Below are 26,325 nucleotides of genomic sequence, written 5' to 3' on the forward strand. Positions count from 1 at the left end.
TAATTAGATTGTAATTCTTTGAGTGTTTCCATGGAGATGTGCCCCACCAAACTGTGTGTAATGACTGTGATTGGATAATTTCCATGGAGGTGTTGGCCCACCCATTGGGTGGGTCTGAATTAAATTCCTGGAGCACTATATAAGATCAGACAGAAGGAGCGAGCTTGCCACAGCCAAGAGGGACACTTTGAAGAAAGCACAGGAGCTGCAGATGAGAGATATTTTGAAGACGGCCGTTGAAAGCAGACTCTTGCTCCAGAGAAGCTAAGAGAGGACAAATACCCCAAGTGCAACTAAGAGTGACATTTTTGAGGAACTGCAGCCTAGAGAGGAACGTCCTGGGAAAAAGCCATTTTGAAATCAGAACTTTGGAGCAGACGCCAGCCACGTGACTTCCCAGCTAACAGAGGTTTTCCGGACACCATTGGCCTTCCTCCAGTGAAGGTACCCGATTGCTGATGTGTTACCTTGGACACTTTATGGCCTTAAGACTGTAACTGTGTAACCAAATAAACCCCCTTTTATAAAAGCCAGTCCATCTCTGGTGTTTTGCATTCCAGTGGCATTAGCAAACTAGAACATCTATAAAGAAGAAATTTGCTATCCTGTGTTCAAGAGGGTCGAGACAAAATAAACTGTGGTGTTTAGTCCCAACCCTGCAGCAACTTTATTCTCAGCTGGGGTGACTATGAGAATGAGAATCCTTTGAACTAAAAAGGGGTGAGTGTGGAAAGTCCCAGGAGACTATGGATTCATTTGAGAATGGTGAAGCCACAGCCTCTAAGAAAGTAATCAAGGAGCACCTAGTAAGTATCAGGATCCAGGGGATAGTCAGGCTCTTGAATTCCTTTAAGGTAGGTGTTAGTCTCATTTAACTGATGTGAAAACTGAGGTTCAGAGAAGTTAACTGATTTGCCCAAGTTCACACAGCTTTTAAGTACCAGAGTCAGTATCTGGACCTTGGTCTGGTTGTCTTTAAAGTCATACCCTACCAATTCATTTTCCTTCTCATAAAAGGAGAAATTCAGAACTGCTTGGTTCTAGGAAGTATCTAGAACAGAACCAATGTCAAGAAACAAGAGCATAGGGTTTGAAATAGTGTGGGCTTTGTTACTGGGCTTACCTGGCTTAGAGCTTACTTACTCCTAATTATGGGAGAGGATTTGAGTTAGTTATTTAACCTATCTGAGCCTTGGCTCACAAATTTATAAATGGGGATAATAACACCAGCTTCACAAAATTGTTGAGAAGATTAAATGAGTGGATGTATATAATTAGCACTAGGCCTGGCACATAGAATGGGCTGAGTAAGTGGTGGTATACTTAGCCCCTTGATCCTGTGGTCTGCACTTAACATTCTTGCAAAACCAGTGGTTATAAACACTCAACTGTATCTATTTTCTAGAATATTAGAAAACTGCAATGTAATAGATTTCTCTAAAGGTTAAATTATATAAAATGTAAGTATATAAGGATGTCTATATTTGTTCAGCACTTCTGTTCATTTTATCTAGGTTTGTTTTGGGGCAGTATTTGTTGTTTGATGGTCTTTATTTAGTTCACTAAATGTATGGGAATCATATTTTCTGCTGCCCACAATCATAATGTATAATCTGATAAATATGAATAGTCTTGTGATCATAGGGAGAAAAAATTTTGCAATTGGACTTGTTTCATAAAATCCAGGCTATATGGTCATCATAACGGATACAGTTTGCAGTGTTGGGTTAGCAGTAACCAGAGTAGGCAACTGCTTATAAGAGGTGTGGGAAGGCACTTTTGCCCAAAGCACTCCCTCCTCACCAAGCTTCTCTATTGCCTAAATTCCACAACTCTGTTGGCATTCCAATATCCTATGGTGTTGGAAGGACTGGTCTTCTTGGGAGATGTAATAGATAAGTCATCTTAATCTGTTAAGTCAATGAAAGATAGGATTTCTTGGTCTTTTTCTGAAAGTTGATTATTAATAGGGTGGCAAGAGAAAAGATCGTAAAGAAAAGGGCAAGAGAGCCAGAGGATAGAAAGCAAATTTGCTGTTTCACCGGTGACTTTTGGCTGCCCCTGGAATTAAGAAGGATGGGAATTTTTAGCAGCAGAAAATACCTGGTTCTAGTACATAGGTAATGGAAATTTTCACCAATTCGATGGGAATGTAACTGCTGAAATGTTCTCATCTACATAGAATAGTCTTCAATAATCTTTGAGAAAAATATACTGCATTAACCTCCTTAATTAATGTTCCTCCCTTCTTTCTAATAGGGATAATCATAAAAAATGAATTTTAATGTCTGGAGTATCAATGAAATGCTTAGTGTTTCTTCAGGCTCTGGGTAAGTTTTATGATTATATTCTCTGGTGCTTAAGAGAGTCTCATGGTTGCATTAACTTCATAGAAAGAGTGTCCCCTTCCTATTAGATTACAGTAATAGAGGTATCCCATATGACCTCTTCCCCTGCTTTTCTCCTCCCTTGTCACTGTTTCATCCTCCCGTGCTTGTCTTTTTCCTTTTGCACAGTCTCTGATTATAAAAGCAATGTTAATCTAGCCATATGGGTTAATTGAGCAGTGATTCTGCATCCAGCACAGGGGCTAGAGACTATGAGGCCCGTGAGAGTCACATTTGGTCCAATATCTGGAATCTCTCACCTTATTTGGAAGAACTGTTATTGAAACATCAGAGAGAAAAATCACAACAATGTTCAGATACATGTTCAATTGTATAGTGCAATTTGTAGGCACTTTGGAGTTTAGAGCCACTCCAGTTGTGGACAAGGCTCATTGAGGTATTACTCCCCCCACTACTCCACCAAAATGCTTACCTTGGCATCCATCAACTGTGCAATAGGCCTCCCATCTTGGATCTGGAGTTTATATGGGTTGTGTATAAGAGATTTCTCACTGCTTTTGGTATGTTTTTATCAATGGTTGGTTTTTTTTTTTTCCCCTCTCTAGCACCTTCTTGAAGACAGTTGTTAATTCAGCAAAAATCTAGGGCACTGTTCTTCTTATTTCTCAAAAAGAAAAAAAAAGTGTTTGCAATTGACATGGTAGGGAAAATCTATCTTTATTAATTCCATATCATAACTTTAAGATGTAAATTCTCCATGATTCCAGTGGGCTTACAGAGCTGTTTTTTTCCCCCAGCCCAGCTAATTATTCTCTTTGGCCCAAGACAGAAGTCAGAGAGCTATTTTGAGCAATGATTATGCAACCCATATTACAATATATGTGTAGCCCATTACCTTAGCTAATTTGAGGAAATGAGAACCAAAATAATTGCCCTCCCCTGAGCTGACCTAGAGTTTCTTTTGTTTTATATTAATAATATGAAGGTTTCTTGGGTTGGGATATGTACTTATATGCTATCTACTTACTTTAAATTTAGCATTTGGAAAAGGATATATGTGTGTGTATGTGTTTTAATGAATAGCATGTTTTCTCAGGTTACACAACAGCATTATATAATACGAATTGTTATGGAGATGTCTTAAAGACTGTTTTTTTTACCTATTTGCCTACTTATGTATTTTCTCTGTAGTAAGCTCAGTGTCGTGTGCTCAAATTTGATTGTATCGTTATCAAATCACTAGCCCCTTCATATGTGAGGTTTAAAGACTGGCATAGAAAACCACTGGAAGCAAATAGGAAGTATTTAAAACAAGCAAGGCCAAGACACTAAATGGGTGAAAGGGAACAATACCTTGCTTTTATTTTTTTTATTTAATTTTTTTAATCTTCATTTTATTGAGATATATTCACATACCACGCAGTCATACAAAACAAATCGTACATTCGATTGTTCACAGTACCATTACATAGTTGTACATTCATCACCTAAATCAATCCCTGACACCTTCATTAGCACACACACAAAAATAACAAGAATAATAATTAAAGTGAAAAAGAGCAATTGAAGTAAAAAAGAACACTGGGTACCTTTGTCTGTTTGTTTGTTTGTTTCCTTCCCCTATTTTTCTACTAATCCATCCATAAACTAGACAAAGTGGAGTGTGGTCCTTATGGCTTTCCCAATCCCATTGTCACCCCTCATAAGCTACATTTTTACACAATTGTCTTCGAGATTCATGGGTTCTGGGTTGTAGTTTGATAGTTTCAGGTATCCACCACCAGCTACCCCAATTCTTTAGAACCTAAAAAGGGTTGTCTAAAGTGTGCGTAAGAGTGCCCACCAGAATGACCTCTTGGCTCCTTTTGTTTTTTTTTTTTTTTTTTTTTTTTTTTTTAACCTCATACATTTTATTCTGCAACTTCCTTCTTTTCACTTAATATTGCCAACATAATAATTCCATGACAATATATATAGATCTGTCTCATTCTTTTTGGTGTCTACATGATAGCATTCTAGAAATTGATTCACCTCAGTTTATTTAATCCCCTCTTCTGTTGATGAGCATTTAGATTCATTTCCAAAATTTCATTATTACAAGCAATTCTTTTTTTTTTTTTTTTTTTTTTAATCATCATTTTATTGAGATATATTCACATACCACGCAGTCATACAAAACAAATTGTACTTTCGATTGTTTACAGTACCATTACATAGTTGTACATTCATCACCTAAATCAATCCCTGACACCTTCATTAGCACACACACAAAAATAACAAGAATAATAATTAGAGTGAAAAAGAGCAATTGAAGTAAAAAAGAACACTGGGTACCTTTGTCTGTTTGTTTCCTTCCCCTACTTTTCTACACATCCATCCATAAACTAGACAAAGTGGTGTTTGGTCCTTATGGCTTTCCCAATCCCATTGTCACCCCTCATAAGCTACATTTTTATACAACTGTCTTCGAGATTCATGGGTTCTGGGTTGTAGTTTGATAGTTTCAGGTATCCACCACCAGCTACCCCAATTCTTTAGAACCTAAAAAGGGTTGTCTAAAGTGAGTATAAGAGTGCCCACCAGAGTGACCTCTCGGCTCCTTTTGGAATCTCTCTGCCACTGAAGCTTATTTCATTTCCTTTCACATCCCCCTTTTGGTCAAGAAGATGTTCTCCGTCCCACGATGCCGGGTCTAGATTTCTCCCCGGGAGTCATATTCCACGTTGCCAGGGAGATTCACTCCCCTGGGTGTCAGATCCCACGTAGGGGGGAGGGCAGTGATTTCACTTTTCAAGTTGGCTTAGCTAGAGAGACAGGGCCACATCTGAGCAACAAAGAGGCATTCGGGAGGAGGCTCTTAGGCACAACCATAGGGAGGCCTAGCCTCTCCTTTACAGCAACCGTCTTCCCAAGGGTAAAACCTGTGGTAGAGGGCTCAGCCCATCAAACCACCAGTCCCCTATGTCTCTGGTCATGTTAGCAACCATCGAGGTGGGGTAGGCCAATACCCCTGCATTCTCCACAGGCTCCTCAAGGGGGCACTACATATTTTTTTCCTTGTTTTTTTTTTTTAACTCCCCCTTTTTTTTTAATCAACTGTATGAAAAAAAAAATTAAAAAAAAAAACAACATACAATAAAATAACATTTCAAAGAGACCATAACAAGGGAGTAAGAAAAAGACAACTAACCTAAGATAACTGCTTTACTTCCAACATGTTCCTACTTCACCCCAAGAAAGTTACCTTATATAGCAACATTTCTGTGAACTTGTTCCTACTATATCCATCAGAAAGACACTAAATGGGTGAAAGGGAACAATACCTTGCTTTTAAAACAATTTTTAATGGATTCTCCTGTGCATAGACTTGAGTTGATCGTATTCTTTAGTCTAGGAAAGGCCCATCTTGTGTCGTTTTATTAAGGATCCCTCTCTCCTTCCTTTCCTGCTCCCTTCCTTCCCTGTAGGCACACAGTGTAGGGAGAGTTAATGTGTGTCACTCCAATTCACTTTCTGGACACTCAGTTATATACTTGTTTGGTGTATATGATGTAGAGTTAAAAATTAGATAAACAATATGCTTTTGGTATGCTTCTATCAATGGTTGTTTTTTTTTTCCCCTCCCTAGCACCTTCTTGAAGACAGTTATTAATTCAGCAAAAATCTAGAACACTGTTCTCCTTATTTCTCAAAAAGAAAAAAAAGTGTTTGCAGTTGACACAGTAGGGAAAATTTATCTTTATTAATTCTAGATCATAGCTTTAAGACGTAAATTGTATTTTTACTTTTACGTGCACTCAAAATTATGTTTTTGAGATTTATCCATGTGGTTTACGTAAATCTAGCTTATTTCTTCTGACTGCTGCATCAGTTATAAGCCTATAACATTTTATTTATCTCTTCCATTAATGATGAACAGATTAAACTTTTTAAAAGACAATGTTCTGTATGCCCACACAAAACACAATTCCTAGGGATTCCTTTTACTGAATGTTAATCCATTTTATAAAGCAGTGATTCCCAAACTTTCTTGAGTTCGTTAGATTTTATGACAGTCCCTCTTTCCTCTTAAAAATGTATGATATGGGGGAGAGAACCTAAGACGGCAGCTAGGTGAGACAGGGCAAAAAAAACACCTCCATGAAAAATACTAGATGAAAACCAGAAGGTGACCCAGAATACCGGTTTCAGCGATGCACCAGCTGGACAAGGTCTGCTAGAACCACAGGGGCCATACACTTGGTGAAACCGGGAGTCTGCATTCTGAAACGAGTGAGTATGCCGGCTGAAAGACCCACGGCCACGCTGCGGTGTGGGGAAACCTGGAGTTGGCGTTTGGAGACAGACTGGTTCTTTTAAAAAAAAAAAAGGAAAAACCCAGGAGCAGCTGCAGTTGCGACGGTGGGAACCGTGCAGAAGCACGGCAGGAGCGGGTTGAGCCACCCTCGGTGTCTGGCATGGAGGATAGCCTGCTGCAGATTCCCTCAAGGCCAGGGGAGCAGAGGGAAGTGCCAGAAGGAGAAAGAAACCCTGCTGCTTGCAGCTGGCTCCCTGGTGGGCTGGAGACATTCCTGCCTCGGGCCGTGCCCACAGCCCAGAGCCACGCCACTTGTCCTGGAGCTGGGAAGGAGGAACTGTGCGAGGAAGGAGGGGTTGAGACCCCCATTCAGCCATCTTTGCATCAGGCTGGGAGCGTCCCTGCACAGCCTAGCGGCCTGGGACTTCCCTTGAGGGATGGGGTGCACTTGTGACGTAGCACAGCCTTCCCTCAGCAGAGGTCCTGGAAGATCACAGCTGAGAAGTGGGGCCTGCTCGGAAAACCCAGGGACGCTACGTCAATGCCGGTGGTTTGTGGGTCAGCGACAGAGAGGGTCTGAGGCAGAACTGAAATAAAGGCTTAGACTCTGCAGTGGCCTTGAATGTCTGGAAACACCTGGGGGGTTTGAATATTAAAGCTGCCCCGCCTCCCTAGCCACCCGGACACACGCCCCACATTCAGGGTGGACGGCTCCAGCAACACACCCGAACTGAGTTCTCCAACTGAACCCCACAAGAATCATTTCCCCACACACCACAAGGACAAAGTTGAGGAGAACTGACTTGAGGGGTATAGGTGACTTGCAGACGCCATCTGCTGGTTAGTTAGAGAAAGTGTACGCCACCAACTTGTATTTCTGAAAAATTAGATTGGTATTTTTTTTACAACTTGAAAGAACCCTATCAAGCAAAACAAATGCCAAGAGGTCAAGAACAACAGAAAATCTTAAAGCATATGATAAAACCAGACAATATGGAGAACCCAATCCCAAACACCAAAATCAAAATATCAGAAGAGACACAGTACTTGGCACAATTAATCAAAGAACTACAATCAAGGAATGAAAACATGGCAAAGCATATAAAGGACATGAAGAAGACATGGCACAGGATATAAAGGACATAAAGAAGATCCTAGAAGAGCATAAAGAAGACATTGCAAGAGTAAATGAAAAAATAGAAGATCTTATGGAAATAAAAGAAACTGTTGGCCAAATTAAAAAGACTCTGGATACTCATAACACGAGATTAGAGGAAGTTGAACAATGACTCAGTGTCCTAGAGGTCCACGGAACAGAAAATGAAAGAACAAAAGACAGAATGGAGAAAAAAAATTTAAAAAATTGAAATGAATCTCAGGGATATGATAGATAAAATAAAACATCCAAACTTAAGACTCATTGGTGTCCCAGAAGGGGAAGAGAAGGGTAAAGGTCTAGAAAGAGTATTCAAAGCAATTGTTGGGGAAAACTTCCCAAACCTTCTACACAATATAAATACACAAAGCATAAATGTCCAGCAAACTCCAAATAGAATAAATCCAAATAAACCCACTCCAAGACGTATTCTGATCAGACTGTCAAATACTGAAGAGAAGGAGCAAGTTCTGAAAGCAGCAAGAGAAAAGCAATTCACCACATACAAAGGAAACAACATAAGACTAAGTTGTGACTACTCAGTGGTCACCATGGAGGCGAGAAGGCAATGGCATGACATATTTAAAATTCTGAGAGAGAAAAATTTCCAACCAAGAATACTTTATCCAGCAAAACTCTCCTTCAAATTTGAGGGAGAGCTTCAATTTTTCACAGACAAACAAATGCTGAGAGACTTTGCCAATAAAAGACCTGCTCTACTTCAGATTCTAAAGGGAGCCCTACCAACAGAGAAACAAAGAAAGGAGTAAGAGATATAGAGAATTTTAACAGACATATATAGAACATGACATCCCAAATCAACAGGACACTCATTTTTCTCTAGTGATCACGGATCTTTCTCCAGAATGGACCATATGCTGGGACATAAAAGAAGCCTCAATAAATTAAAAAAAAATGAATATATTCAAAGCACATTCTCCGACCACAATGGAATACAAATAGAAGTCAATAATTTTTGGATTGTAATTCCACTATTTACTTCCTACATGATATAAAATACACAAACTCTAATGACAAATCAGTGGTTTTGATCTCAATGCAATATATGCAATTTTTGAAATGAACTATATAAAGGTGGGGGAATGGAGTAGTATAGGAACATAGTTTATGTGTCCTATTGAAGTTAAGTTGGTATCAAAGAAAAATGAGATTGTTATGGATTTAAGAAGTTAATTTTAAACACAAAGAAATTATCAGAGAATATGACTATAGAGATGAAAAGTAGAGTATGGGTTAAGAGAAACGGGGGAAGGGGCAATGGGGAACTAAGAAATGAGTGTAGAGTTGCTGTTTGAGGTGAAGGGAAATTTCTAGTAATTGATGGTGGGAAAGAGATAGCATTACAACATTCTAAATGTGATTAATCCCACTAATGGAAGGCTAGGGAGGGGGTGGAATGGGAAAATTTAGGCTGTATGTATGTTTCCACAATTGAGAAAAAAAAAAAGTCTAAATAGATGACAATTGAATGCCAAGGATGATCCTGAATGGGATCTGAGGACAAAGGACAGGAGGCTCAAAGGGACACAGTTGAGACATAAGGGAAAAAAAAAAAAGGAAATATAGAATGTATTCTTTGTATCAATGTTGAATCTCTTGTACTTCTTAGCTGCTTTTAATGGGATTGCATAAAAGAATGTTCTTGTTCATGGGAAGTATACATGTAAATTATAGTGTTTGTTCAAGGATGTGTGCAGCTAGCTCTCATATGTTCAGAAGACAGAGCAATACATGATGGATGATAGATAGGGAGGGAGGGAAAGAAATAGCAGTGTGACAGCATGTTAAAGATGGTGGATTGGGGTATCAGGGGAGGGGGGTCAGGGTATGCTGGAGTTCTGTGTATGGGGTTTGTATTGTTTTTGCAACTGTTCCTATAACTTTGAATTTATTTCAAAATAAAAAAAAGTATGATATGTATTATATGTGTATATGTTAAAGTGACTTGAAATTGATTTGATATGACATTGTCTCAAGAACTCCAGAGATCCTTATTGATACCATGGAGAGTCATAGAAAGAAAGCTGAGCATCACTGATCTGAGAGTAGGATCCAGAAAGAACTGGCCCTGTTTACTGATCAGTTAATCCTCAGGTATTTGAATAACCAGCCCACTGAGACTTGGCAAATGCAGTGAGCCACTAAGGAAAAGAAGTGGAAGGTTTTGCTCTTATTTCAGTATGTATTTTAATTTCCTACTCAGTTCTTATTTTTCATTCAAATACCTTCATTTTCGCCTAAGAATTTTTTAGTTTGGGATTTTAAACCAAATTTATCTGTTGTTGTTGTAGACAGATTTCCACAGAACCTGTAGGGTTTTTTTTTTCATATTTTTTATTGTCGAATATTACATACATACATAGAAGTGATAACTTTCCAAGTGCAATTTAACAAGTAGTTAGCAAATTTCAAAAAATATCATAGGTTACAGTTCCATAGTTTCAGTTATTTCCTTATATGAAATATAAACATATATACAAAAAGGTAATATCTTTCAAAGTATGATGTAGATATGTAGGAAATTTCCAAAGTTGTTATGAGTTATAGTACCATAGTTTCACTTATTTCCTTATTGTGAAATAGAACATATATACAAAGAGGTATAGTTTTCAAATTACAATTTAACAAGTAGCTATAGAACAAATTTCAAAGGATGCTCTGAGTTACAGCTCCACTCTTTCAATTCTTTCCTTTTAGCTATTTTAATACCCTAGCAACTAAGAAAAAACAAATTATATAGAGATTCAGTATTCATAATCCTTTGTTAAATTCCATCTTGTCTATTGCCACCCCTTCCTCTAGTTTAATCACTTTCCCGATCTTCAGGGATGTCTAGGCAGTGACCACCCTAACCTGTTCACGTTGAAAAGGGGCGTCAACTTTATGAGCAAAGGGGACACATCTAGTTGATGTTCTTGAAGAGGCTATTGCCTCTGGGTTTTGGGACTTAGCTGGCATAGGAGCACTCTAAAGGATTTAAATCTCTGAAGAATAAACTTAGTGAGTGAAACTTTTATAGAGTTCCAGATAGGGATCCAGGTATTCTTTAAGGTTTTCAGAACTGCTATTGACTTGGGTTTATCATGTTGTGGTCATTTGGCATAGCCAGGTGAAGCTTGCATAGGAGTAACCTCCAGGGCAGCCTTTTGACTCTATTTGAACTCTCTTAGCCGCTAAAACCTTATTTTGTTGCCTTTCTTTATTCCTTTTTGGTCAAAAAGGCACTCAATCCCTTGATGCCAGGGTCAGGCTCATTCCTGGAATCCATGTCCCACGTCGCCAGGAAGGCTCATTCATCTGGGGGGTCCTGTCCCATGTCAGGGGGAGGGTGATGAATTTATTTTCAGAGTTAAGAACCTGTATTTTAGAGTTCTCTATATCGTCTGTGTATGGGTGCAAATGTTTATGTATGAATCTGCAAAAGTTTATGTCATTTCTAAATTCCCAAGGAAAAATTTTCAATTCCCAGTTCACCAAAAGATTAAATACTAATTGACTCAATGGCCACTATCCTACAGAAAAGTTAAACTAAATAATAAAGGTTACATTTTGATTGGTGCTTAGACATTTCCTGGTTATATTAAGATTAATTAAGCAGACAGCAACACATTAACCTGAATCACACTCGTGAGGAATTTACCTTCTAACATTTGATTTCTTTCATCTCCAGGGCCTTAATAAGAGTATGTTAATATACATGACTATTTTACAATGATAGCTCTGAATAATTTATTTTTTATTTCAAGAAAGAGATATACACCTTAGAAAAAAAACCCTCAAGATTTTATTTTATTTTTAAAGCCGTATTTTTGTTCTAATAGCACTTAGATTGTTCCATACGTGAGATCCATATCTGCATTTCATTACCTGGGTTTGTTCTAAAGAAGATTTATTTTTATTCTGTGAATAATTTTTGATGGTTCTTGTACATGTACAGAAACAGATACATTTGAGATCTTTTACTGATATTCCTATGAAGAATACAAATAAACTTTAACTTTTAAACATTTTTAAAAAAAGACAATGTTCTCTTAATCCCTAAAAATTTTATGAATGCTGTTATACAAGGAACAATGGTGATATAGTTCTTTCTGTTTGAATTTCCATCTGGTTGCTCCCAGGTTGTTGAAATTAAAATGTCTGAAATTCAAACTTTCCTGTGTTTCTTTGTAGCTAGTCCTAGTGTAGTGTGTAGGAGACTAGGAGGTCAGAACAAGCTAGTACTCTCCCCAGGATATTCTGAAATGCATAGTTGTGAATTCTTATTTCATTTGTTCAGGATGTTGGCCATGGAATATACCTTTCTTTTCTTTTCTTGCTTAATTTCAGGACTACTAGGTCATCTAACTGGAATAGTAATCAGACTGATTACTCCAGCCTCAGTGATTCCCAGTTCCTCTTTGGATCTCAGTTCTGTCCAGAAAATTTGGAGACCCTCTCAGCACCTTTGGACTTTGGTACCAACTTGAAACATCCAAAACAGTCACAACAGAATTCTCTAGATGTGAGTCTGAGTTCCAGAATTTTTCTGTATGCCTTTCATAGTCATAATGGAGATTAACTATAAAGAAGACTTATTCTGTTGGAATGTATTTTAGAATTGTACATCCATCTCTAAGGATTGCTTTCCTAAATGTACTTGTGCCTGATTAATGACTCATTTGGCTTGGTAGTCTGAAATGGAAAAAAAAAATTTATATTTGCAGTTTCTTCTATTGCCAGAGCAACATAAAATACTGCCAGTCCTTTGACCACTCCTGGGCAGAGCCAAATATTGCATGACATTTTCTAAAACTAGTCATACTCGTATTTGTCAAAATTTAATGAGAAAAAAGAACTTGTCATGAAATAGGAATAAAGTAACAAAGTTTATCTTAGATGGACATTTTTTCTTGAGAAATTTCAGGTACTTTGTGATTTTAGTAAATTGTATCACATTACCTCAGTGTAGAAAGAAGAGATGAGGCTTCTGAGGCCCAAGTTGATGAATAAGAACCATATTAACGGACAGAGTCTCTTGAATCCTTGATTTTTTGAGACCAGCCTGTCTCTTCTAGTGAGTCAGAATTTTTTTTTATACAACTAGATTTAATTTTATATATAGGCTTACCTGCATCAAATAGGGGCTTAGTGAATAAGATTATGTCTGTGCTTTAAGTTAGAAGGTTTTGTGCTGAGAGAAGTATTAGTACTGTTTGCCTAAGAATGCAGGAAATGGCTCACCATGTGCCAGTGATGCCACTGGTTAAGACCACGTCAAACTTATCAACACCTGAGCAAGAGCAATATGAGTTAAACTTATTATTATGAAACTTTAATACGTCATCTCAGAGACAGCATAAATAATTCTCTGCAACTGATTTTAAGCCATTTTAGCCAACAGTTTAAACATCTCTGGTTTGATAAGGCAGAAACTATATTAATAAAGAGTTATTTTATTTGAATATTATTTTCTTGTGTAGAAGAAAATAAAATGGAAATGCACATACTTTGTTGTGTTTTTTAGCATTATGGTTTGCATTTAAATGTGATTACATTGTACAGAATATAGTGAATGCTATAAATATTTTTGTGTATAACATGCTGTAATGATTTTTTTTTTTCATTTTATAGAGTGAAGAACCTAGTATTTTCACAAAGTACCAGACAAAACCCCAGCTGTTTGGAGGCAATTCAAGGAATGGAGGCCTATTTCCTCTTCCTTTGTCAGCTGGAAAACCAAAAGGCCTCTCGGAACAGTTTGAGGAGAAAAAGAAAAGGGCAAAAGACAAATGTGACAGGTATACAAACCTTCCCAGTGGATGAGACAGCTCATTTTTTCTGAGGGAACCAGAACATAGAATGTCAATAATAATTCAATTTCAGCATGATAGCACTCTTGCCTTTGCAGTGCTTCTAATAATTACTCTTATTATTCTTCATTAGCTTTTTTGTCAATATGACTTGTGGTAGATTTGAATATGGCCTGCCATAGTTTTGACCCTTCTGAAAAATAAAAGCTAGAGAACTTCTATAGAAATGCAATATTCGAGTAATGTTATATCAGTTCTTCCTAAAATTCTGACCTTCAATTTGTTTTCATTTTCAGGTCATCAGAATTGGGAAAATAGATAATATTATTTGTTTTAGGGTTAAGAATATAGTACATGAATTTTTAAGTCATACTTCAGGCTGATTTTCCCATTTTGAAATGCTGATTTTTTTAAAAAAAGATATATCCCAAATTTTATGCATATTTTTATTTGTTGTGTTTTATGTTTTTTTTTTTTAGCAATATGTGAGATAAATTAAGACTGCCTTAATTTATAATATGAAAACTGAAGTTGAAGAGAAATTAATTTGTTCTTTACTTGGTAGTAAGTTATTATCAAGGCTACATTTTTAGGCACCAAAATCATAACACCCAAGCACAATTATTTCACTTCATTATTTCTATGACAGTGAATATATATCATTTAACATCACCACTATTATTTTCAGTCCAGAGAGGCAAACAGAATTTGCTAAAGATCTCCTGGATTAGGTATCCTTTCTATTGCAAATATTTCTTCCTTTAGTGAAAAAAGCAAATGCTCTGTTTAAAGTTTTTGATTCTGTTGATTAATAAATATTCCCTAGACATTGATAGACTTCTTTCTTCTAGGAATCTAGGCTCTGGAACCCTAAGGGTTTCTCAGAGGCTCCTCTGGGATATAGCAGGGGGTGTACAAATGAGCAGGTGTTCCCATCACCTTCCTGCTTCAGACAGAGCAGTCTTAAGTTTTTTTTTGTTTTGTTTACTGGACTTTTGATTTATGTTTTGTTTGAACAAGATTTCTGCAGCTAAAAAAAATTTTTTTTTAGACATTGCTTTAGGTAAGTCCCTCTGAACAATTTCTTTCCTTCTTTCTTTCCATCTTCCTTCCTCCCCCTCCCTCCCTCCTCCCTCCTTCCTTTTCTTCATTCATTCCTTCCTTTCTTCCTTCTTTTTTTCTCATTTTTTTTTATTACAGAAGTTGTATGTTTACAGAAAAATCATGCAGGAAGTACAGAATTCCCATAAACCCTTCCTCATACACACAGTTTTCCCTACTATAAACATTTGCATTAGTGTAGTACTTTTGTTACAATTGATGAAACAATATTATTATAATTGCATTATTAACTGTAATCCATAGTATACATTAGGGTTTGCTCTTTGTATTGAACAGTCTTTGGTTTTTTGTTTGTTTGTTTGTTTGTTTTTATTTTAAATAGGCTTTATTTTTTTTTAATTTGTTTATATAGTTAAGTTAATTTTTTTATCTTCATTTTATTGAGATATATTCACATACCATGCAGTCATACAAAACAAATCGTACTTTCGATTGTTCACAGTACCATTACATAGTTGTACATTCATCACCTAAATCAATCCCTGACACCTTCATTAGCACACACACAAAAATAACAAGAATAATAATTAGAGTGAAAAAGAGCAACTGAAGTAAAAAAGAACACTGGGTACCTTTGTCTGTTTGTTTCCTTCCGCTATTTTTCTACTCATCCATCCATAAACTAGACAAAGTGGAGTGTGGTCCTTATGGCTTTCCCAATCCCATTGTCACCCCTCATAAGCTACATTTTTATACAACTGTCTTCAAGATTCATGGGTTCTGGGTTGTAGTTTGATAGTTTCAAGTATCCACCACCAGCTACCCCAATTCTTTAGAACCTAAAAAGGGTTGTCTAAAGTGTGCGTAAGAGTGCCCACCAGAGTGACCTCTCGGCTCCTTTTGGAATCTGTCTGCTACTGAAGCTTATTTCATTTCATTTCACATCCCCCTTTTGGTCAAGAAGATGTTCTCCGTCCCACGATGCCAGGTCTACATTCCTCCCCGGGAGTCATATTCCACGTTGCCAGGGAGATTCACTCCCCTGGGTGTCTGATCCCACGTAGGGGGGAGGGCAGTGATTTCACCTTTCAAGTTGGCTTAGCCAGAGAGAGAGGGCCACATCTGAGCAACAAAGAGGCATTCGGGAGGAGGCTCTTAGGCACAACCATAGGGAGGCCTAGCCTCTCCTTTGCAGCAACAGTCTTCCCAAGGGTAAAACCTATGGTAGAGGGCTCAGCCCATCAAACCACCAGTCCCCTATGTCTGTGGTCATGTTAGCAACCATGGAGGTGGGGTAGGCGAATACCGCTGCATTCTCCACAGGCTCCTCAAGGGGGCACTACATCTTTTTTTCCTTGTTTTTCTTTTTTTTTTTTTAACTTTCCCTTCTTTTTTAAATCAACTGTATGAAAAAAAAGTTAAAAAGAAAACAAACATGCAATAAAAGAACATTTCAAAGAGGCCATAACAAGGGAGTAAGAAAAAGACAACCAACCTAAGATAACTGCTCAACTTCCAACATGTTCCTACTCTACCCCAAGAAAGTTACCCAATATAGCAACACCTCTGTGAACCTGTTCCCACCATATCCACCAGAAACCAACAGACCACAGTCATTCCTGGGCATCCCCAGAACGCCAAATAGCTTATCTGTTCTTCTTGGATCATTGTTCCCCCTTCTTTAATTGCTCTCTATTGCCAGCTCCCCTACATTCTACATTATAAACCATTTGTTTTACATTTTTCAAAGTTCACATTAGTGGTAGCATATAATATTTCTCTTTTTGTGCCTGGCTTATTTCGCTCAGCATTATGTCTTCAAGGTTCATCCGTGTTGTCATATGTTTCACGAGATTGTTCCTTCTTACTGCCGCGTAGTATTCCATCGTGTGTATATACCACATTTTATTTATCCACTCATCTGTTTAAGGACATTTGGGTTGTTTCCATCTCTTGGCAATTGTGAATAATGCTGCTATGAACATTGGCGTGCAGATATCTGTTTGTATCACTGCTTTCCGACCTTCCGGGTATATACCGAGAAGTGCAATCGCTGGATCGAATGGTAACTCTATATCTAGTTTTCTAAGGAACTGCCAGACTGACTTCCAGAGTGGCTGAACCATTATACAGTCCCACCAACAATGAATAAGAGTTCCAATTTCTCCACATCCCCTCCAGCGTTTGTAGTTTCCTGCTTGTTTAATGGCAGCCATTCTAATCGGTGTTAGATGGTATGTCATTGTGGCCTTAATTTGCATCTCTCTAATAGCTAGTGAAGCTGAACATTTTTTCATGTGTTTCTTGGCCATTTGTATTTCCTCTTCAGAGAACTGTCTTTTCATATCTTTTGCCCATTTTATAATTGGGCTGTCTGTACTATTGTCATTGAGTTGTAGGATTTCTTTATATATGCAAGATATCAGTCTTTTGTCAGATACATGGTTTCCAAAAATTTTTTCCCATTGAGTTGGCTGCCTCTTTACCTTTTTGAGAAATTCCTTTGAGGTGCAGAAACTTCTAAGCTTGAGGAGTTCCCATTTATCTATTTTCTCTTTTGTTGCTTGTGCTTTGGGTGTAAAGTCTAGGAAGTGGCCGCCTAATACAAGGTCTTGAAGATGTTTTCCTACATTATCTTCTAGGAGTTTTATGGTACTTTCTTTTATATTGAGATCTTTGGTCCATTTTGAGTTAATTTTTTGTGTAGGGGGTGAGGTAGGGGTCCTCTTTCATTCTTTTGGATATGGATATCCAACTCTCCCAGCCCCATTTGTTGAAAAGACCATTATGACTCAGTTCAGTGACTTTGGGGGGCCTTATCAAAGATCAGTTGGCCATAGATCTGAGGGTCTATCTCTGAATTCTCAATTCGATTCCATTGATCTATATGTCTATCTTTGTGCCAGTACCATGCTGTTTTGGCAACTGTGGCTTTATAATAAGCTTCAAAGTCAGGGAGTGTAAGTCCTCCCACTTCGTTTTTCTTTTTTAGAGCATCTTTAGCAATTCGAGGCATCTTCCCTTTCCAAATAAATTTGATAACTAGCTTTTCCAAGTCTGCAAAGTAGGTTGTTGGAATTTTGATTGGGATTGCATTGAATCTGTAGATGAGTTTGGGTAGAATTGACATCTTAATGACATTTAGTCTTCCTATCCATGAACATGGAATATTTTTCCATCTTTTAAGGTCCCCTTCTATTTCTTTTAGTAGAGTTATGTAGTTTTCTTTGTATAGGTCTTTTACATCTTTGGTTAAGTTGATTCCTAGGTACTTGATTTTTTTAGTTGCTATTGAAAATGGTATCTTTTTCTTGAGTGTCTCTTCAGTTTGTTCATTTCTAACATATAGAAACATTACTGACTTATGTGCATTAATCTTGTATCCCGCTACTTTGCTAAATTTGTTTATTAGCTCTAGTAGCTGTATCATCGATTTCTCAGGGTTTTCTAGATATAAGATCATATCATCTGCAAACAATGACAGTTTTACTTCTTCTTTTCCAATTTGGATGCCTTTTATTTCTTTGTCTTGCCGGATTGCCCTGGCTAGCACTTCCAGCACAATGTTGAATAACAGTGGTGACAGCGGGCATCCTTGTCTTGTTCCTGATCTTAGAGGGAAGGCTTTCAGTCTCTCACCATTGAGTACTATGCTGGCTGTGGGTTTTTCATATATGCTCTTTATCATGTTGAGGAAGTTTCCTTCAATTCCTACCTTTTGAAGTGTTTTTATCAAAAACGGATGTTGGATTTTGTCAAATGCTTTTTCCGCATCTATTGAGATGATCAATTGATTTTTCCCTTTGACTTGTTAATGTGTTGTAATACATTGATTGATTTTCTTATGTTGAACCATCCTTGCATGCCTGGAATGAACCCCACTTGGTCATGGTGTATGATTTTTTTAATGTGTCTTTGGATTCAATTTGCAAGTATTTTGTTGAGGATTTTTGCATCTATATTCATTAGGGAGATTGGCCGGTAGTTTTCCTTTTTTGTAGCATCTTTGCCTGGTTTTGGTATTAGATTGATGTTAGCTTCATAAAATGAGTTAGGTAGTGTTCCATTTTCTTCAATGTTTTGAAAGAGTTTGAGTAAGATTGGTGTCAGTTCTTTCTGGAAAGTTTGGTAGAATTCCCCTGTGAAGCCATCTGGCCCTGGGCATTTATTTGTGGGAAGATTTTTGATGACTGATTGGATCTCTTTGCTTGTGATGGGTTGGTTGAGGTCTTCTATTTCTTCTCTGGTCAGTCTAGGTTGTTCATATATTTCCAGGAAATTGTCCATTTCCTCTGCATTATCCAGTTTGTTGTCATACAGTTGTTCATAGTATCCTCTTATAATTTTTTAAATTTCTTCAGGATCTGCAGTTATGTCACCTTTTTCATTCATTATTTTGTTTATATGGGTCTTCTCTCTTTTTGATTTTGTCAGTCTAGCTAGGGGCTTGTCAATCTTGTTGATCTTCTCAAAGAACCAACTTTTGGTGATATTTATCCTCTCTATTGTTTTTTTGTTCTCTATGTCATTTATTTCTACTTTAATCCTTGTTATTTCTTTTCTTCTACTTGGTTTAGGATTGGTTTGCTGTTCATTTTCTAGCTTCTTCAGTTGATCCATTAGTTCTTTGATTTTGGCTCTTTCTTCCTTTTTAATATATGCGTTGAGTGCTATAAATTTCCCCCTCAGCACTGCTTTTGCTGCATCCCATAGGTTTTGGTATGTTGTGTTCTCATTTTCATTCGTCTCTATATATTTAGCAATTTGTCTTGCTATTTCTTCTTTAACCCACTGATTGTTTAGGAGTGTGTTGTTTAACCTCCAGGTATTTGTGAATTTTCTAAGTCTCTGATGGTTATTGACTTCTAATTGTATTCCATTGTGGTCAGAGAATGTGCTTTGAATAATTTCAATCTTTTTAAATTTATTGAGGCTTGTTTTATGTCCCAGCATATGATCTATTCTGGAGAAAGTTCCATGAGCACTAGAAAAGTATGTGTATCCTGGTGATTTGGGATGTAATGTCCTGTATATGTCTGTTAAATCTAATTCATTTATCAGATTGTTTAGGTTTTCAATTTCCTTATTGGTCTTCTGTCTGGTTGATCTATCTATAGGTGAGAGTGATGTGTTGAAGTCTCCCACAATTACTGTGGAAACATCAATTGCTTCCTTTAGTTTTGCCAGTGTTTCTCTCATGTATTTTGTGGCACCTTGATTGGGTGCATAGACATTTACGATTGTTATTTCTTCCTGTTGAATTGCCCCTTTTATTAGTATGTAGTGGCCTTCTTTGTCTCTCAAAACATCCCTGCATTTGAAGTCTATTTTATCTGAGATTAATATTGCTACACCTGCTTTCTTTTGGCTATAGCTTGCATGAAATATTTTTTTCCATCCTTTCACTTTCAGTTGCTTTGTGTCCCTGTGTCTAAGATGAGTCTCTTGTATGCAACATATTGATGGTTCATTTTTTTTTGATCCATTCTGCGAATCTATATCTTTTAATTGGGGAGTGTAATCCATTTACATTCAACGTTGTAACCGTGAAGGCATTTCTTGAATCAGCCATCTTATCCTTTGGTTTATGTTTGTCATATTTTTCCCCTCTGTGTATTAATATCCTTTATTGTACCCATACCGAATCTCTTTAGTACTGAACCTTTCTCCAAGTCTCTCTGTCCTTTCTTTGTTTCTCTGTCTGTAGGGCTCCCTTGAGTATCTCCAGTAGGGCAGGTCTCTTGTTAGCAAATTCTCTCAGCATTTGTTTGTCTGTGAAAAATTTAAGCTCTCCCTCAAATTTGAAGGAGAGCTTTGCTGGATAAAGTATTCTTGGTTGGAAATTTTTCTCAGTCAGAATTTTAAATATATCGTGCCACTGCCTTCTCACCTCCATGGTGGCTGCTGAGTAGTCACTACTTAGTCTTATGCTGTTTCCTTTGTATGTGGTGAATTGCTTTTCTCTTGCTGCTTTCAGAACTTGTTCCTTCTCTTCTGTGTTTGACAGTGTGATCAGAATATGTCTCGGAGTGGGTTTATTTGGATTTATTCTATTTGGAGTTCGCTGAGCATTTATGATTTGTGTATTTATGTTGTTTAGAAGATTTGGGAAGTTTTCCCCAACAATTTCTTTGAGTACTCTTCCTAGACCTTTACCCTTTTCTTCCCCTTCTGGAACACCAATGAGTCTTATATTTGGATGTTTCATATTATCTATCATATCCCTGAGGTCCGTTTCGATTTTTTCAATTTTTTTCCCCATTCTTTCTTTTATGCTTTCATTTTCCATTCTGTCATCTTCCAGGTCACTGACTCATTGTTCAACTTCCTGTAGTCTTGTACTATGAGTGTCCAGAATCTTTTTAATTTGGTCAACAGTTTCTTTAATTTCCATAAGATCATCCATTTTTTTATTTAGTCTTGCAATGCCTTCTTTATGCTCTTCTAGGGTCTTCTTGATATCCTTTGTATCCTGTACTATGGTCTCATTGTTCATCTTTAGTTCTTTGAGTAGCTGCTCTAGGTGCTGTGTCTCTTCTGAACTTTTGATTTGGGTGCTTGGGCTTGGGTTATCCATATCGTCTGGTGTTTTCACATGCTTTATAATTTTCTGTTGTTTTTGGCCTCTTGGCATTTGCTGAACTTGATAGGGTTCTTTTAGGATTTGTAGACCAATTGAAGTCCTTATCTCTCATTTATCAGATCTACAGCTTCGTGGAGTACACTTTCTCTAACTAACCAGCAGGTGGCGTCCACGAGCCACCTGTTCTCCACAAGCCAGTTCTCCCCTGCTTAGCCTTTTTGGTGAGTGGGGGAGTGAGTCTTGTGGGGTCCAATTGGTGTACCAGGCTTGCGTGTGTAGTTGGTGTTGCCTGCCCTGTATATGGGGCGTGTTTCTGGGCAGTCCGGGAGGGGGGGTGGCTCTAACAATCAAATCTCCCTGGTGATCCTAGAGTTTTAAAGCTGCTGCAATAGTCTAATCCTTCAGTTCAGTCCTGCCAGTTTGTCTCTGCCACTGACCCACAAGTCCTTGGTATTGGCGTATGGCTCCTGAGACTTGCAAGTGGGCCCCTCTTCCAGGCTGTGCACCCCGGGTCCTCTGTTGAGGGATGACTGTGCTATGTCACAGGTGAGTGCCATCCCCCCAGGGCAGTTCTGGGCTGCTGGGCTGTGTAGGGAGGCTCCCAGTCTGCTGAAATGATGGCTGAATGGGGTTTTGTTAATTCCCACTGCTCCACCTTCCCAACTCTGGGACAATCAGCTGAGGTTGCAGGGAAGGCTAATGTCCACACCCAGTTTTGTGGTGTGTGCCTGTTATTTGAAGCGCTTCCGTCACACTGGGTTGTCTGGGGCAGCTCTGGGCTATGGGGCTGGTGATGGGCAGGAGTGTTTCCTGTCCACCAGGATGATGGCTGTGAGCAGACACCCCCCTTTTCTTGGGAAGTTGTGGTGTTTAGTGAATTTTCTCAGCCACTGGATTATTGCCTTTTGTCTCAGAGCTCTCTTAGTGCTGCTCTTGTCTTGACCTGCCCAAATTGCAAGTCTTTGAAGCTTTCTGTATTGGGCTTCTTAGAGTAATTGTTTTAGAAAAAGAAAAAAGGATTAAAAAAAAAGGGCCCTCCTCAGAGATCTAATGGGTTATTGAAATGCTAAGAGACAAAGCAATTAGGGCCATTAAGGAAAGGTCCACAGGGCAGAGAGATCAGCTTTTCTTCGGGATTTGCATATGAGCCTCAGGGCCTGAGCTCTGCCCTTCCCCTTTCTATGTTCACCAGAACTCCAAAAATCCTCCGCTTTTATTTTGGAGTTTTTCGTGTTGTTTTTTTCTATGCCTGTCTCCTCTCTGCTGGGCTGGCTGCTCTCAGATTCTCTGGTGTCTGGTCTCAGTCTATCTATGGTTGGAGTTTGAATCAGTAGAATGAGTTTCTGATAAGGGCTGCCACTGCAGTTCTCCCTTCTCCTTCCCGGAGCTGACAGCCCCTCCTCCCACGGGACTGAGCCTGGCAGGGAGGGTTGCGGGTCCCCTTGCCACAAAAACTTACAGATTTCGCTGATCTCAGCAGTTCGACGTGTTCATGAGTGTTGTATGAAGTATGCCCAAAGTCAGATTGCTCTGTGGTGTCCAGTGCACGCAGTTCCTGGCTTTCTACCTACTTTCCTGGAGGAGTAACTAAAACATACAGCTCACCAGTCCGCCATCTTGCCCCGCCTCGACCAGTCTTTGGTTTTTAAAGATTTTTATTCTGGTAACCCGTATACAATCTAAAATTTCTCATTTTAACACTTTCAAATATACAATTCAGTGGTGTTAATTATTCAAAATGATGTGCTACCATCACCACCATGTATTACCAAAACACTTCCGTCACCCCAAACAGAAGATGTATATCAATTAAACATTGACGCCCAATTCCGTACCCACACCCTTACCCTGGTAACCTGTATTCTAGTTTCTGACTCTATGAATTTGTGTATTCTAATTATTTCATATAAGTGAGATCACACAATATTTATCCTTTTGTGTCTGGCTTGTTTCACTCACTGTAATGTCTTCAAGATTCATCCATGTTGTAGTAGGTATCAGAACTCCATTCCTTTTTATGGCTAAATAATATTCCATTGTAGGGATATATCACATTTTGTTTATCCATTTATCTGCTGATGGACACTTGAATTGTTTCCACCTTTTGGCAATTGTGAAGAATTCTGCTATGAACATTGGTATGCAAATATCTGTTCCACTCCCTGCTTTTGGGTATATACCTAGAAGAGGGATTGCTGGATCATATGGTAATTCTATATTTATCTTCTGAGGAACCACCACAGTGGTTGCACCATTTTATATTTGCACCGACAATCAGTGAGCATTATTTCTCCACATCCTCTCCAACACTTGTTATTTTCCATTTTTTTTAATAGTAGCCATTCTAGTGAGGGTAAAATGGTATCTCATTGTGGTTTTAAATTTGCATTTCTCTAGTGAATAATGATGTTGAGTTTCTTTTCATGTGCTTATTGGCCATTTATTTATCTCCTTTGGAGAAATGTCTACTCAGGTCTTTTGCCTATTTTTTAATTATGTTGTTTGTCTTTTTGTTGTTGAGTTTTAAGAGTTCTTTATGTATTCTAGATAGTAAACCCTTACCAGATATGTGGTTTCCAGAATCCCATTTTGTAGATTATATTTTTAATTTCATGATAAAGTCCTTTGATGCACAAAACTTTTTGTTGAAGTCCCATTTATTTTTTCTTTTGTTGTTCATGCTTTTGAACAACTAAGAAACCATTGCCAGCACAAGGTCCTGAAAATGTTTCCCTATGCTTTCTTTCAGGTGTTATAGTGCTGTTTCTCATATTTAGGTCCTTGATCCATTTTGAGTTAACTTTTGTATATATCTGAGTTAGGGATCAACCTTCATTCTTTTGTGTATAAATATCAGTTTTCCCAGCACCAGTTGTTGAAAAGACTATTCTTTCTCCATTGAGTGGACTTGGCACCCTTGTCAAAAATCAGTTGGCTGGAGGTAATGTCATCAACATGGTAACATAAGACATCCCCTGGAAAATTCTCCTTCAGAATGACCTAATAAAAGGACAAATCCCACTTGCTTGGAATTCTGAAGTCAAAATATAAAGAGGTAATGTGGGACAAAAACAACATAAAGAGGGGAAATGGAGAGATATGGGAGCAGAGAACGTTTATGCTATTGAAGATAAGTTGGTATCTTTTCAAATTAGTAGGTTATAGACAGGTTGTGTAGTACAAACCCCAGGGTAACCACAAAGAAAGTATTTTAAAAATATATAGAAACAGAAATGAGAAATGGGTCAGTCAGATACATCACAAAGATCAACTATACAGAAAATGAGGCTGCAATAAAGGAAAAGAGAGACAAAAAGATATAAAGACCAAAGGACAAAATGGCTGAAGTAAGTACTGCCTTTACAGTAATAACACTGAATGTTAATGGATTAAACTCCCCAATCAAAAGATATAGATTGGCAGAATGGATAAAAAGACATGATCCAACTATATGGTGTTTACAGGAGACACACCTTAGACTGAAAGACACAAATGGATGGGAAGTGAAAGGATGGAAAAAGATAATCCATGCAAAGAGAACCAAAAAAAGAGCTTGTGTACCTATGCTAATATTGGACAAATTAGAAGTCAAAAGCTGTTACAAGAGACAAAGAATGATACTATATATTAATACAAGGGGCCATCCACCAAGAAGAAATAACAGTCAGAAATATTTTTTCACCTAACCATGGTGTCCCAAAATATATGAGGCAAATACTGGCAAAACTGAAGAGAGAAATAGGAACCTCTGCAATGATAGTTCAAGACTTCAGTATACCACATTCTTTAATAGATCAAACATATAAACAGAAGATCAATAATGACACAGAGAACTTGAATAATATGATAAATGAACTTGACCTAACAAACATATACAGAACATTGCACCTCAAAACAACAAGATATACATTCTTCTCAACTGTACATGGATCATTCTCTAGGATAGACCACATGCTGGGTCACAAAACAAGTCTCAATAAATTTTAAAAGATTGAAATTACACAAAGTATCTTCTCTGAAACAATGGAATGAAGCTGGAAATCAATAACAGGCAGAGAACTGGAAAATCAACAAGTATATGGAAGTTAAATAAACACACTCTTAAGCAATCAGTGGGTCAAAGAAGAAATTACAAGGGAAGTTAGTAAATATCTTGAGACAAATGAAAACAAGAACACAACATATAAAAACTTCTGGGATGCAGCAAAAGCAGTGGTGAGAGGGAAATTTATAGCCCTAAATGCATATTACATTAAAAAAAAAAAAGAAAGAGCTAAAATGAAAGACCTAATTGCACTGCTGGAGGAACTAGTAAAGGAACAGCAAACTAAACCCAAGGCAAGCAGAAGGAAAAAAATAACAAAGATTGGAGAAGAAATAAATGAAATAGAGAATTTTAAAAAAAATAGAGTTTTAACAAAACCAAAAGTTGGTTCTTTGAAAAGTTTAGTAAAATTCACAAAACCCTAGCTAGACAACAAAGAAAAAGAGAAGATGCAAATAAGTCAGAAATGAGAGGGGGGACATCGCTATTGACCCCACAGAAATAAAAAGGATTGTAAGAGGCTACTATGAGAAGCCATATGCCAACAAATTAGACAACCTAGATGAAATGAACAAATTCTTAGAAACACACAAACAACCTATACAGACTCTAGAAGAAATAGAACACCTCAACAGAACAATGACAAGTAGAGATTGAATCAGTCATCAAAAACCTCCCAAAAAAGAAAAGCCCAGGACTAGATGGCTTCACAGGGAAATTCTATCAATCATTCCAAGAAGAGTTAATACCAATCCTGGTCAAACTCTTCCAAAAAATTGAAGAAAAGGGAACACTACCTAATGCATTCTGTGAGGTCAACACCCCCCTAAAAACAAAGACAGATAAAGACACTACAAGAAAAGAAAATTACAGAGCAATTTCTCTTATGAATATAGGTGCAAAAATCCTCAACAAAATACTTGCAAATCAAATCCAGCAGCGCAATAAAAGAAGTATACACCATCATCAAGTGGGTTTTATTCCAGGTATGCAAAGGTGTTTCAACATAAAAAAAATCAGT

The 26,325-nt window shown here is 37.7% G+C and overlaps 1 protein-coding gene across 1 annotated transcript in view; it reads left to right on the plus strand.

Annotated features, from left to right (window-relative positions):
• The window catches only part of IHO1 (interactor of HORMAD1 1), a 70,693-nt gene that overhangs the window by 18,651 nt on the left and 25,717 nt on the right, over window positions 1-26,325 (plus strand). The window contains exons 2-4 of the mRNA XM_037829071.1: window positions 2,260-2,330; window positions 12,152-12,330; window positions 13,443-13,602. Of these exons, the coding sequence (XP_037684999.1) occupies window positions 2,275-2,330; window positions 12,152-12,330; window positions 13,443-13,602 (395 nt within the window). The 5' untranslated portion in view covers window positions 2,260-2,274. The remainder of the gene's footprint in view (window positions 1-2,259; window positions 2,331-12,151; window positions 12,331-13,442; window positions 13,603-26,325) is intronic.

Source organism: Choloepus didactylus, chromosome 1 (assembly GCF_015220235.1).
Source record: "Choloepus didactylus isolate mChoDid1 chromosome 1, mChoDid1.pri, whole genome shotgun sequence".
NCBI classification, from domain to species: Eukaryota; Metazoa; Chordata; class Mammalia; order Pilosa; family Megalonychidae; genus Choloepus; species Choloepus didactylus.